The following is a 14,786-nucleotide window of genomic DNA, read 5'->3' as shown; positions in this document are numbered from 1 at the left end:
GATTCAAATCCACCTACCAATATTATTAAAATATCTTCTGAGGTTCTCCCCTTAGTACAAATAGCTATTATGTTTTTGGGATTTTGCCTTTTGTTTCATATGAATATGGAATTGTTTTCCTTCTCTGTTTAGCTGGAAGATTCTGGGAGCTACACCTGTATTGCTAGCAATGTGGCTGGTGAGGACACCCACACTGTCAGTTTAACGGTTTACATGCTCCCAGCTTTTACTGAACTCCCTGGAGATGTAGCTTTAAACAAAGGAGAACAATTGCAATTAACTTGTAAAGCGACAGGAGTTCCTGTACCCAACATTAGATGGACATTTAACAATAATATTATCCCAGGTGAGTTCATCCAGGAAACTATAGTAAATGGGAGGCTGTAAAATTAGATGTAGAGCCATAGTCTTTCAGATTGAAAAGCATCCCCTCCCACACACATTGTCAAGATAGCCTTTGGTTTTCTTTTCTCCATCTGCAAATCTGAAGTATACTGTATAGAATGCACACGTAATTGCATGAGAGCACATTCAACTAATTAAATTCAACCAACTCAGCTCAGCTCAGTCAATAACAGAGTACAAAGGATGTGAGAAGCAAATCAGTTTTATTTCTACTCTGACCCTCCCTCCCTCCCTTCCTTCCTTCTTTCTTTCTTTTTGATCGGGTGAGCAGTGTGATTTGCCAAATAAGTTGTCCTGGTGAGCTACGGAGAGAGGCCATGAGGAATCCCTCGTGCCCATAAAAAACATTTACAGAGAATATTTGTCCTTGATGTCTCTGAGCTTGGTGGTTTTGTTGCATAAGTTTTATTGCCAAACTTGCTAATATCATCAGTGCATTGGTACTGGGTCCTATGCCTTATTTGTGTATATTATTTTTTAGGTTTAACCTGTAGCTTTGGGACTAGAGAAACACATTTCTTTTCCTTTACTCCCCAGCCATAAAAAAGTATTACTAAAACATCAAATACCCAAACTCTTAAAGCCATTAAATTAATAGCACCTTAATTCTAGCTATCAAATGCCTCAGTTTCCTCAATCTGTTCTGTTTAGAGACACAATTATCTCGAAGGAGTTCAATAGCTGAAAAACAATCAGCAGAAAGTTCCATAATAAAACATTTACAGGAAGGTAGCAGTGGTGGGATTAAAATTTTCTTACTACCGGTTCTGTGGCCATGGCTTTGTGGGCGTGGCAAGGGATGTATATTGTAAAATCTCCAGTCAGAAGTGGTATTTGCCAGTTCTCCAAACTATTCAAATTTTCCTCTACCAGTTCTCCAGAACTGGTCAGAACTTGCTGAATACCACCACTGGAAAGTAGTCCTCAACTCACAACTATTTGTTTAGTGACCGTTTGAAATTATGACATCACTGAAAAAAGCGACTTGTGACCATTTTTCACACTTACAACTCTTGCAACATTCTCAGAGTCACATGATCAAAATTCAGATGCTCGGCAAATAGCCGAGGGTTATGTGGTTACCTTTCGTCACCTTCTGACAAGCAAAGTCAGTGGGGAAGCCAGATTATCTTAATAACCACGTTCCTAACTTAACAACTGCAGTGATTCCCTTAACATCACAGGTAAGAAAGGTCATAAAATGGGGCAAAACTCACTTAAAACTGTCCTGCTTAGCAACAGACATTTGGGGCTCCATTGTGGTTGTAAGTTGAGGACTAGCAGCATTGTGAGCACAATACGAGACAAAAAGGCAATATGGCTTCCTGTTTGTCTCCAAATTTCGTTTTTGCTTTTTTTGCTGTGAAACAAAGTCAATAACAGAAAATAGCCAATTTGTCTTTAAAACATGTTTTAATGAGTAAAATAAGTTTACAGATATGTTTAATTTATGTTGGTCTATTTTTTTCAACTTCTCTTGTTCGGCTAGCACAATATGATGGAGTAAATGGACTGAGTAAACTTGTTATTGAAAGAGTGTCTAAGGAAGATTCAGGAACCTATGTGTGTATGGCAGAAAATCTGGTTGGTTCTATCAAGGCTTTTGGATCTGTTTATGTTAAAGGTGTGTATTACTGATAAATTTTGGCCTTGAAAGATTTCTGCTTTCATATTGCATCTAACTACAATATTATGTATGGCAAGGAGGAATAATGGCAATACAAAATATTCAGCTTGCAAAAATAAAGTATTTAATTATGATCGATAGGTAGAATGAAAATTCCTGTTTCTAATTTGGGTTAAAATAAAATCGGGTACATATTGTAACCAACAAATTGTCTTACAGTGCAAATGATTCAATGAAAAAATAGCAGAAATGCCTAGAAAAATATGATTGCTAAATCTCATGTGTTATTACATGTGTGTATGGATCATGTTTCAGATCCACATAGTATTTCCTCAGTATTGAGGGCTTCAAGTTTCTTCAGACTTTGGTTTTCTACTTAGTTGCTTATACTTATTATTTTGAAATTCAGAACCTCCGGTATTCATGGGAGATTATCATTCCAGTCGGATCGAACCTTTGGGTGGCAATGCCATTCTCAATTGTGAAGTCAGAGGAGACCCTCCTCCAACTATTCAGTGGAGCAGAAAAGGAGTTGGCACTTTGATCAGCAATCGAATCAGGCAACTTAGCAATGGATCCCTTTCCATCCATGGCACTGTAGTGAGTTAGCACTGAACTAATACAACAATTGGATTTAATTAAACATAATAGTACCCATCTCCTACTAGCAAGATGTCTTGCTATGATTATCCCGCTTATCTTTAGGATACTGTTAAGGGATATAAATCCAACTCGAACTTTTTCCTTTTTGTAACTACTGCTCTTTTTCTATATATTCTAAAATATTTGTGCATGTATGTATTCATGTATGATGCCAGATTTTCCTAAACTTTTCTAGATACAACAGAATTACAACAGCCAATGCAAGGCATAAGATGGGAATTATGGGTGGGAATTATGGGAGTCATATTTGCAACACATGTGGAGAGAATTCCCAAGTAGCATAGTATTACAAATATCTTTATTTTATTTCTGACCTGTCAGACTATCCTTCCATATTGGCACACTATAAAACAATCTTGCCTGAACTCCAGATTACTAAAAGTTTCAGTCAACATAGCCAGTGGAAATTGAATCATATGTAAACATGAAGTTTCCTTTTAGATAAGTTACATCATGAAATTAACAATATTTGCCTACAATGAATAATTTCACTTAAATCCTACCGTGTTTCTCATATAATAAGGCCGGGTCTTATTTTTTTTTTGAGCCTCGAAAAAATGGCTAGGCTGTCTTTTCGGGGGTGACTTAATTTCCCTCCCCCCTTGCATCTTCAGGCGAGCGGGCGGGCGGCGATGGCTTGGATGTTGACCTCAGCATTGGTGGGGCACTTCATATCAGGGTCAATGCAGGCAGCACCATATCCGGGTGTGCAACAAAAGTACTTCCTAACAGCAAGTCCCTGCACCATTCCCCCCCATTTCGCATGTTTTAATATAGGCCTTAATTTGGGGGGGAAACAGGGTACATCTGCAAATGTAGAAGATATTGTTTAATATAGTCAGTCCCAGACTGAACCTGTGGGTTGTTGTTTTTTTCAGAATGAAGATGCTGCAGAATATATATGTATAGCTACAAATGATGCTGGTGTGGTTGAACATCGTGTCACTCTTACATTACATAGTAAGTTAGAGACCCATATTCCTACAATTTCCTAAGAGTTATAAAATGTGTACCCAAATGTATGTGCTTGTAAATGTTGGTAGCTTCCAAACAAACTAAATTCTTTATTTAATACATACTCTCTTCAACTCCTTTCCCTTCAGTTTTATAATCTGAACAAGAGATGAATTAATGATCTAGTATCATGTCAGTGACCCATAGTCAACTTCATAAATTAATCTCAAATAATATATTTTCTAACATGAATTTGGTTTCAGATTTTACTTCCTTCATCTTTTCCTTGTCAAGGAGTAGGTTTCCATAGCCTCGGGGCCTTCAAATGGGTCTGGAGGTTTGGAATTCTTAGCCAAATACATGGATGGCATCAAATTGAATTTGGGTACAGTAGAGTGTTCGCAAATGAGAAAATTTTCACTTAGCATATTTGAAGAATTCATTCCTTTTGGCATCTGGAATTGGAAGTGACCCAGTTCTGTGGTTCAGAATATTATTACTTTTCAGTTTACTAAATACTGCAACCTAGTTATTGATTTAAAAAAAGAATTTAAGGCTATGCAATAATCCTCCTCCATCATTTGATGGTTCTTACTGTGATGGGCCTGAAGTATAGATTTCATTTGTTTCCCATTGGTAAAAGCAGAAAATAGATTCCAACATTCAGAAATTTGCTACTGAACATTTTGCAAAGTAACCTCTGGAGGCTTTTTATCCCTGAGGCATAAAAAGGTTGCAGATGCCAGCAGTGGATTGCCCACCCCTTACTCACAGTCCCTTACTTACTTCAGGCTGGATTTGGTGCAATAGCAAAAATGCCTGCCACTTACAACCATTAAAAAAAATGGAAATAGGACAGTAAATGAAAATGCGTAAACTATGGAACTATTTAAATAAGACAAATTGAAATAGTGCTGCATTATAGTATTGAACAGACTACGGAGAAGTGTTAAAAAGGAGAGAGCTCTGCTTTTACCGATTTATCACAGAATCCCAGCCAACCCAGGAATATTTTATTTCTCTTAGGTGCACCTGTTATTAAAACCGAACCAGTAGAAATCATCGTTGATGCTGGAACTACAGCAGTGCTGAACTGCCAAGCAGAAGGAGAACCTCGTCCAACTATTGAATGGTCTCGTCAAGGCTGGCCTCTTCTGAATCAAGACCGAATGACTGTTTTGACGAATGGCTCCTTGCGTATTTCAGTTGCTCATAAAGAGGATACTTCTGAATATGAATGCGTCGCTAGGAACCTTATGGGTTCTGTCCTTGTCAAAGTGCCATTCATTGTCCAGGGTTAGTGTTGAGGCTTGGATTAGGGTAATGAGAAGCTCTTTGTAGTTAATCAACCTTCATTTTAAGTAAAAAAGCAATAAAAAGATGTCACTATATTTATATCTCTTACTCAGAAAAGTTGTCTACTGAGACATGCTCTTGTCGGTAGAGGGAAGTGTTGCTGTGCTTTTAGAAATAACATTAATTGAAACCTGAAAGTCTCCTATAAGATCTAAATTTGTACTTACTGGAAAAGATTAATTTTACATCTCTGCATCACTCTTTAAATTCAACTTACATGGGAAGTACAGGAAGGCAAATGCTTTTTGATATATCTGAATGTATGCTAGATGCAGAGGTTCTACAAGCTGCCCTCAGTCATTCATAAGGTATGGTTTCTAAGGACATGCCATTCTTCCTTGTGCATGCTCTAGAGACAATAAAGTGTAAGAGTGAAGAGTGAAGAATAAGAGTGAACAGTGCCACCAATTTTAATTCAGGCTAAATGTACCTCAATTATCAGAGGCTTGGGAAACAGGATAATGTTGGATTAAGGGCTGAATCCTTCAAAACGATCCTTCCTTGACATTGAGACAGGGAATACTTAAGGTCCCAATGCTTTCCCTAGAAGTAAGAAAAACCTGGACTTGGAGGCAGGCTTTTGGTATGGTTGCTCCAATGCTGTAGAACACATTTGCAGATATTCTGGCCTTTTAAAGATAAGGTTGAACTAGAATGCCAGTTTTGGGGGGACATTTTAAATTATTTCTCTATCATATTGTTATCCCTTAACACTCGAAGTGATAAAAGAGGAAGTAAAGAAGTAGAAGTCATATTGTGAACTGGTCAGAATCTATGGAATGAATTCCATAATAAGTACAGTAAATGAATACAAAAAAATTAGTTATGCCATTATTTTCTCTTTTAGTTTTTGTTGTTCTTGATATGTAAAGGCCCCAGTATTATTTATGACCATTTTTATCTTCCTTCCTATCTTATCAGCCTGTTCAAAACATCCATAAAAAAGAAGTTAGTAGGCATACTTTAATCCATCCATTAGGTCAAACTATTATAATTTTTTTCCTTTTATTGAGTTATAAGATAAGACAAAAAATACAAAAGTAAATAAGGAAGCAGTGGCGGGAAAGAGGAGGGAATAAAAGTGGGGAAGGATTGGGAAAGAGAAAAAGAAGCATTGACTTCCGACTCCCTCTGTTGCAGTAAATTAAAGCATTAACATTAAACCTCAATTTTTTGTTTTTTCATAGTAATATAAACTAGCCATTTCTATAAAGATCTATCCAACTACTTTAATTATGTAGCTGGAATAATAACTTCAGAGATTGGAGGCAAGCCTGTAGGCCATTTTTAGTTTGTGATAAGATAATGAAAAGGAGATTTTTTTCTGATTTCTCTTCTTAAAAAAGAAAAGCCAAGAACAACAATTTCTATATTTTCTGAATCACTTCCAGCCAAGTCTTTATTCAATATTTAGTTGTTATACTTTACAACAACATTCTTGTAGACCAGGGGTCTTCAAACTTGACAACTTTAAGACTTGTGGACTTCAATTCCCAGAATGCTTCCTCCAGTCATGTTAGCTCAGGAATTCTGGGAATTGAAGTCCACAAGTCTTAAACTTGCCAAATTTGAAGAGCCTTGTTGTAGACTAATGGCAGGTCAACCTTTTGATTTTTTAAATACTGCAGACAATAGCATGAATACCAAAAAGAGTATTGACTAAAATAATGCAATTTGTTCCATTGCAGTTCATGGCGGGTTTTCTCAATGGCTTGACTGGCAACCGTGTAGTGTAACATGTGGCCCAGGTGTCCAAAGGAGGATTCGTCTATGCAACAATCCCTTTCCTGCTAATGGTGGACGAAGCTGTATGGAGCCTGATTATGAAATACACAGCTGTCAGAGCAGGTTGTGTCCAGGTAAATGCTCATCTTTGGTTTATTTACATTGATTATCTTATAAATCTGAAACTGACACCATGAATACTTAAGTGATACTTCTACCATGATTCAGTGCAATTATTCCTTTATTACTCATGAATAATTGATACATTACGTTATCCCCTAGTATTCACTCTTGATGCTGAAGTTATTTAAACGAAATTTCACTTGTGTCCTTGGAACTTTCTTCCAAATTCACAATCTTAGCAACCACAACTATGTTAGTTTCTTTGATTTGATCAAGAGGACGTACTAAAGAAATACTGAATAATGGCCAGTGTTGCTATTTAATCTATACCACCAATCCATTGAATATTTTAGTATTGCAATTATGAAGTTATCAATCATTTTAGTGCATATGAGTAACTGCAAATAAATTTTGGGTGCTGTTTAGTGGATGGAAGCTGGTCAGAATGGGGGTCTTGGGAAGAATGCTCTAAAACCTGTGGACAAGGCAACAAAACCAGAACCAGAAGTTGCAGCAACCCTCCAGCTCAACACAGAGGAAGACCTTGTGAAGGCAATGCACTGGAGTTGATGGTGTGCAACATAAGACCCTGCCCAGGTGAGAAATGATTTAGTGCAGGGCTGTCAAACTCCCAGCCCATGGGCCGGATGCATCACACTCTGGCCATGGCCACGCCCAGTTTAGCGAAGGGGAAAAAAGTTCCGATACGTCATGTGATGATGCCGTGAGACGTGAGTTTGACACCCCTGATTTAGTGGTATGCTTGACATAAAATTTCATTTTCTTCCTCAATGAATCATTTGTAAAAAAATATCTACTTGTCTGTTCCAGAGTAAACCCTGGAATTGGTTTTAAGGAAATGGAAAATTAGGAAGGTTTTAAGAAGATTTTACTCTAATCTGCTACAATGTTTCCATAATCTGTTTTTTGATTCATTTTGGATTGCTGTTCTTAATTTACATTTTTCAGATACTAGATTATAAACTGCCATGAGCACTTCTTTTCTGAAAAGTGTTATATGCAGTTAATGCATTCATAATATTAAAAACTTCCTATTAGAAAACCAAAAGTGAAATGGTTGGATCCAAAGTTTGTGATCATTAAAAAAATAAACACACATCTGCCTTTATAAGTTTTTTCTCTTTTCCATCTTAATGAGACCTTTGATTCCCTCTAAAATTGTACAAGCAATAATAGGCGTGGTAGCTCAAAATGCCCTTGTTTAGTTTTAGGCAGTTTTCCTTTTCTAATACAGTATGTTCCAAAATTCTTGGAATCCCCTGTTAGGCTTCTGGAGAGAATCAGAGGACAAAATTCCATTGTGCCCAGTGGTGGGTTTCTAAATTTTTTTCCTATCAGTTCTATGAGAGCATGCATGCTCAGGGCTCAAGGATCATCCTCTGTGACAAGGCTGGTGAGCTGAGCTGTTTTTTAGCTCAGCTGGGGCGTGGCAATCCACTCTGCCACGTGAATCAGCTGAGCTAAAAATCAAGGTAATATAGGAAAGGTAATGCGGAGGTGGGTGGGTGGGGCCAGCCAGAGGTGGGATTTGCCAGTTCTCTGAACTACTCAAAATTTCTGATACTGATACGCCACAACTTGTCCGAACCAGCTGAATACCACCTCTGATTGTGCAAATGGCCTTCCCACATATGCCACTATGATCCATTCCAATTTGTATTTTTGTTTTCTGTTTTGACAGTTTATTTTTGAACTAACTTTGTTTGCTTCTAGTTAATGGTGCCTGGAGTTCCTGGTTATCATGGGGACCTTGCAGTGAGACATGTGGCAAAGGTACTCAGAACAGAATAAGGCTATGCAATAATCCTCCTCCATCATTTGATGGTTCTAACTGTGATGGGCCTGACGTACAGATGCAGGTTTGCAATGAGAGAAATTGTCCGGGTAAGTTACAAATATATTTTGCTTTTAATCTGAGTTTATAGAAAGTACTTGATTTTTTCTTCATTCTGTACAATTGGATCCGATTCTGGCAGTTTTCTTGGCAAGGACTTTTTGGAAGCGGTTTGCCATTGATTCCTTCCTAGAAATGAGGGAAAGAGATTACTAGACCAAAGTAACCCAGATGGCTTTGTACTTAAGGTGGTGTCAAAGTGAATTTACATGATCCCACCACCAAATTAAATTCAGGCTGAGTTTGTTTTATGATGATTGCATTACTTGGAACCTGACAGGTGGGGCTAGAATTCATGATCTTCCGTTTTTTAGCCTGATGCTTTAAACATTAAACTGAACCAGTTCTCATTTAAATGTGGTGAGTTTTAAATATAGGGTGAGGCAGAAATGAAGAGATGTTTGGCTAAACTGAATTTATGATGAAGGAACGAGGAAAGGGAAAGGAAAAATTTAGCATGCAAACTCTTTAAAGAAACCTCTGGGGATGTGCTCGGGTAACAAATTACTGAACAAAGAGAGTTCTAATCTCTCTCCTCCCTATTCTTTAATAGCAGTACTTGGCTCTCAGTTAACAGTTCTTCCTGTAGATGATGAAGTCAACCAAAGTAGTAGCAGGCAGTCTATGACAAATACAAAGTTTGGTTTTGTAAGATGAAAGAGGGTGAGCCTTCCTTCATATAGAGAATATTCATATTCTTAAATACTGCTTGGAACTTAATAGCAATAGCACTTACATACTGCTTCATAGTGCTTTACAAAAGTGGTTTACAGAGCCAGCATACTGCCCCCAATAATTTGGGTTGGGTCCTCATTTTACCAACCTCAGAAGGATGGAAGGCTGAGTCAACCTTCAGCTGGTGAGAATGGAACTCCTGGCAGTGAGCAATGAGTTAGTCTGCAATACTGTGTTGGCTCCTTAATCAATTGCTCTAATTTGTAGCTTTCTTAGACATCAGATTTAGTTACACAGAATTTGCACAGCAATTATCTGATCCGAATGTGTGTATGTAAAAGCTACGTCTTTTCCTTTTACTAGTGAATGGAAAATGGACTTCCTGGTCTAGCTGGAGTGCCTGCACTATGTCTTGTGGAGGTGGTACCCAACAGAGAACAAGAGATTGCTCAAACCCACCCCCAGAGAATGGTGGACTCAGATGTGAAGGGAACGATCTCCAGGTTGACTTTTGCAACACTGACCTCTGCCCCAGTAAGTGCATTGGACCAATTTGATATATACTGAGAAAGATTTCATCTTGTGGGTGATTAAACATTAGATCGGAGTCTGGCCAGAAGAGCTATCCTATTACATTCCAGGTAGGAGGGCAGAGGAGTTATTTCAATATAGTTATTTCCCAAAGTGTTCCCTTGTCTTTATTTTAACAATAGGCTGACAATAGGCATACCATTGATACATTCTTTTTATTGTTATTAATTCCTGTGCCTTTCGGTATAAAGAAAAAATACTGATTTGAAAAATGTCCTGTTCCCAAAGGACATGGAAACTGGGGCTCATGGAGCAGCTGGGGGATTTGCAGTCGAACATGTAATGGTGGCCATATGAGAAGATATCGGACTTGTGACAATCCTCACCCGCTTAATGGAGGAAGAGCCTGTGCAGGGGCTGATACACAGACTCAGAGATGTCATGCAGAGTTATGTCCTGGTGAGTTTTGTTGAGATAGACAGCTGGACTGGAAACATAATATTCTAGATGTATGCAAAACAATGAGGTTATTTCTAACAATAACAATAGAAACATACTGGAACTGAAGACCTAGGTCAATGACTCTGCACATTCATAGGGATAAAAATTCATCACAAGTTATGATGGATATCTGTGAATGAGCTATTGGTTGTTACTTCTTTTGTACCAATCTACATATTACTGCAGTGTAGCTCTGTTCCCAACCAAAATAATGGTGCAAAGAGGAACAGAGACTGAGGTGCTAAGCCCTCTTTGAATTGACTATTTTGCTTTATATAGCATGGAGGCATTTTGCATCCCAGACTCTGATTGAAGAAAAAAATTAAGGGATGTATAAAATCCACTCAGTTGATCTACTTTGGGAATGAATGAGATCAACACATTTTTGAAGAGACTGACCTGCTGTACCTATTTCTTAACTTGCAAACATCCATCATCCATCTTCTTTATTGCTATTTTACTACACAAAATAGATGTGTGAATGCGCATGCAATTTTAGTATGTTGTGAAATAGATATTAAAGATTGTGAGTAGAGGTCCTGAACTATATACAGTATAAGTGAGGGATCTCTATTCCATTCCCCAACTTCCTCTCCTTGCCTATTCTTGCTCTAGCCTGCTCTATTTCAATCACAGATTTTATGTGATCTCCCTTCATCTCCCTTTTAACTATTGATAGACCTTTCATTCATTTATGCATGATTAGCAGTAACAGTAATATTTTCAGTTTTTATATAATAATTGTATTATAATAGTTGCATTTGTCATTACGCAAAAAACCCTCCCAAACTCTTGAGAAGCATTAATGAAACATTGTTATTTTTTTATGTTACTTCTGTATTGGTTTGCAGTGGATGGAAACTGGGGTCCATGGCAGCCTTGGAGTACATGCTCAGCAACTTGTGGAGCAGGGGAAAAGATCCGATCACGATTGTGCAGCAATCCACCTGTCTCTAACAATGGACGTCCTTGTCCTGGAGATAAAACTCAAATATCCAGGTGTAACATTCAGGCTTGTCCAGGTACCTGTGCATACCCAAGTTTATGTCTCAAATGCTAGAGGGAAGGAGAAGCATTTTATGTTACGGGCAACTCACAACTCGTTATTGGTATTACTTTCCAAACAGGAAGAAAGCATATTCCGAATCCTAATCTGCTTTAATGAATCTTTACTCTTGGATTTAAACAGCATAAGGTAGAGAGGTTAATGATTACTGGAATTGCAACAGTTTTAAAAGGAAATGTAAAAGTTTCTCCTAAGGCAATAACTTAAGATGCAAGATACTATTGTCCAATTTTTGTCTTTTATTCTAATGAATGCTGATCCTGTCTATCCACTGAATGAATTTAACACTATTATAATGGTATAATGATACATGTTGACATTTGTAATGTAAATCCTTTGCTATTTAGGTCTTTAAGAGCTGAACTAGATTCTAAATAATGCAGAGCTGGTGCAACTGCATTGTTTATTTCCATTATCTTTCTTGTAATATTTTCTAACCACCCCCCCACCCCACCCCAAAAAATCATCTTGCACATTAATACAGATTGGAAAACACTTAGTGTGTTCCTCTTTTAGATGCCGAGGGAAGAAAGAATACAGCATCAGCCATACTTACTGTTTCTTGAATTTGATGTTCAAATGACAACATAAAAAGGGAATGAGAATAGCTAAGAAAAGTCCACAGCTAGCGACTATAGCTAAGAAAAGCACACAGCTAGCATCCTTTATCTGAAGACAAATAGGGTAGAAAGTATTAAGTTTTGTCAAAGCTGCCAAAATGTTGAACCATTGACACCTTAAGAATTCTGAAAAATAGAAAGATAAATAGAAAAATAAAGATTCATATAAAGCTGCCATAGTGGGCAAAGCCAACAACGGAAAGAGTTTTGCAGATAATGTATTTTATATATAAAATCTGATGCCCCAAACACAAACTTTCAGTGCACATTTGAGTCTCACTTCTCACATATGTTCTACAAAATTGCCACAAACATCGAATTAGCAAATCATGTGTGATTGCTCCTGGGGATTACAAATAAATTTTAGCGAGGAGGTGAATTCACAAACATGGAATCTGTGAATAATGAGGATCAAGTGTATGTTTTTTCTTGTTCAGGATCAGTAAATCCCCTCCCTCTCACACACATTTCCAGAAAATATGATTGACTCATCCGCCGTCCATTTTTCTTTAGATTATTTTAGATTATTTCTCCTCTATGTAATATATCTCATTCTGGGTTGCTCTTTTTCTCTCTCCTAATGAATTCCACATACAAATAGCTTCTATCTTTCTTAACATCTTTACTGGCTCCAATTCTTTCCTCTTTTTTTCTTCAGTTTTCAGCTTGCACCAAAGCATGCTGAAGAGGCAAGGAAAGCAAGGTTGTTGGAGGCCCAAATTCTGAGGCTTTCTTTTAATCTGGCTAACTATGGTTACTTGATAACCAGCAGCAAATGCAAGTAGTCCTTATTTAGCTACTGTATCATTTAGCGACCATTTAAAAGTAATTTTGTGACCAATATTCATGACCTTTTCATTTTGATTTTCAATTAAGTTGCTAGTCCTGATTGTGGTTATTAAATGAGGGCTTCCTGTGTTATATTGCTGACTCAGATAGATTTACTCAGGATATTTATTATGCTTCTGAACAGAAGGTCAATAAAGCACTTGACTTCTGATACTGCAGCAAATCCTTGATATTTTCTGGTATTATAACCATTTGTACTATTTGCAGCAGCATTACAGCAGAGACAGCAGAGATATAGTGAATCTTAGAATTAGTTATTTCACTGCAGATTTGCTATCTTTTGCTTCACTAAAAAACCAATTTTTGAGGTTAATATGTTCAGCTAAACTCAAAGAAGAATTTGGAAAGTATTCAAGGTTCCTGGAAAATTTTTGCAAACTAAAAGTTATTTATTATTTCTTTTTTATTAGAGCCATACAGAAAGTTTCTTAAGTGTTAGAAAGTTATTAAAATGCTGTGTAATCCAAGTGAAGTTGCTTGTTGATCCCCCTGAAACTTGTAAATTTGTAAACACAAATTTACAAAAATCTGATGAGGTTTGAAAAAACAGAGATGTCTCTTTTGTGGCCAATACTTGGAATGTTTTTTCCTCAAATGCAACAGAAGAACACAAAGTGGTTTCACTTGTCAGAATGATTAATATACTCTGGTGGTTTGGCTAATTTCCTACTCAAATAATGGCATAAACCCTGTCTGAATTCCTTTAGGAGCTTACTCTACTTTCCTTCCTGCCACATTTTGTTATGTTGGAACTAACAAGCAGTGTTAAACAAGAATAATTTTTCACCTACAGGACTTTGCACCTCATAAAATGATATCCCACTCCGGGCACCCGATCGGGTAGAATGATTAAGTCTGATAGATGTGCAATTTAATTTTATGGTTCTCTAACAAAGAAAGGACTGTGGGCTCACACCAGCACTTGACACCCAAACCCATATATGATTTTATTTTTTAAAAATATTCTATTTCAGTATAAGAGTTTTCCCAGACAGGCATATTATCAAACACAAGGAGACATACAGTTAAAAAAATGGTTCTCTTATCCAGCATTTGTGATATGTATGGGAAATCCATAAATGGACTAATACAGTGTTTCTCAACCTCAAGCTGGCTGGGGAATTCTGGGACTTGAAGTCCAGATATCTTAAAGTTGCCAAGTTTGGGAAACACTGCACTAACATCAAGCCACTGAGATGCGTATGCTTCTTGACATTATTTTCTTAACCAATGATAGCAATTCTCTCCATTTGTCTAGTTGCTGTTTTGTTTTACCATCATCAGTATGAATTCTAGAATTTAGTTATATGTTTTAGAGAAAACTGCTTTCTTTGCTTTCCTTTTCTTTCCCGCACAGGTGGACCCTCACATGCAAGAGGAAGTGTCATTGGACATATTAATGATGTTGAATTCGGAATCGCTTTCCTGAATGCTACCGTAACAGATGGTCCAGATGAGGATATTACAAGCCTAGAAGCCAAAATTACAAATATCCCTTGGAATCTTGGTACAGCTGTTTCTTTTATGCATTAATTATTTTATTTAACGTATCAGATATACACCATTTGTTTTAGTTGTAATATTATAAATCAACATGAAAGGTTTATGTTTATCATGGCTACAACATTAGATATCATCAAGGTTTCACAAGTACAGAGCACATCTTATTTTTTCCAGGAGCATAGAAGCATTTAAGAAAATGGCATAGCACAAGACTAGTTCAGACCCTTGAGGGCCTATGTAGGTTTCAAACGGCATTCTGTCTATGTAGAAGGC

At 37.2% G+C, this 14,786-nt stretch overlaps 1 protein-coding gene across 2 annotated transcripts in view; it reads left to right on the top strand.

Moving 5' to 3' along the window:
• Positions 1-14,786, top strand: part of HMCN1 (hemicentin 1) — a 253,333-nt gene that overhangs the window by 220,496 nt on the left and 18,051 nt on the right. For both annotated transcript variants that reach the window (XM_087930424.1, XM_026703203.2), the window contains exons 83-94: positions 133-346; positions 1,895-2,029; positions 2,442-2,632; positions 3,574-3,655; positions 4,676-4,945; positions 6,694-6,864; positions 7,280-7,450; positions 8,588-8,758; positions 9,807-9,977; positions 10,263-10,433; positions 11,327-11,497; positions 14,368-14,517. In XM_087930424.1, coding sequence (XP_087786550.1) covers positions 133-346; positions 1,895-2,029; positions 2,442-2,632; positions 3,574-3,655; positions 4,676-4,945; positions 6,694-6,864; positions 7,280-7,450; positions 8,588-8,758; positions 9,807-9,977; positions 10,263-10,433; positions 11,327-11,497; positions 14,368-14,517 — 2,068 coding nt within the window. The remainder of the gene's footprint in view (positions 1-132; positions 347-1,894; positions 2,030-2,441; positions 2,633-3,573; positions 3,656-4,675; positions 4,946-6,693; positions 6,865-7,279; positions 7,451-8,587; positions 8,759-9,806; positions 9,978-10,262; positions 10,434-11,326; positions 11,498-14,367; positions 14,518-14,786) is intronic.

This window comes from Pseudonaja textilis, chromosome 3, assembly GCF_049901715.1.
Source record: "Pseudonaja textilis isolate UNSWEBS1 chromosome 3, rPseTex1.2, whole genome shotgun sequence".
Classification (NCBI taxonomy): domain Eukaryota; kingdom Metazoa; phylum Chordata; class Lepidosauria; order Squamata; family Elapidae; genus Pseudonaja; species Pseudonaja textilis.
This window is presented reverse-complemented; position numbering and strand designations above follow the sequence as displayed.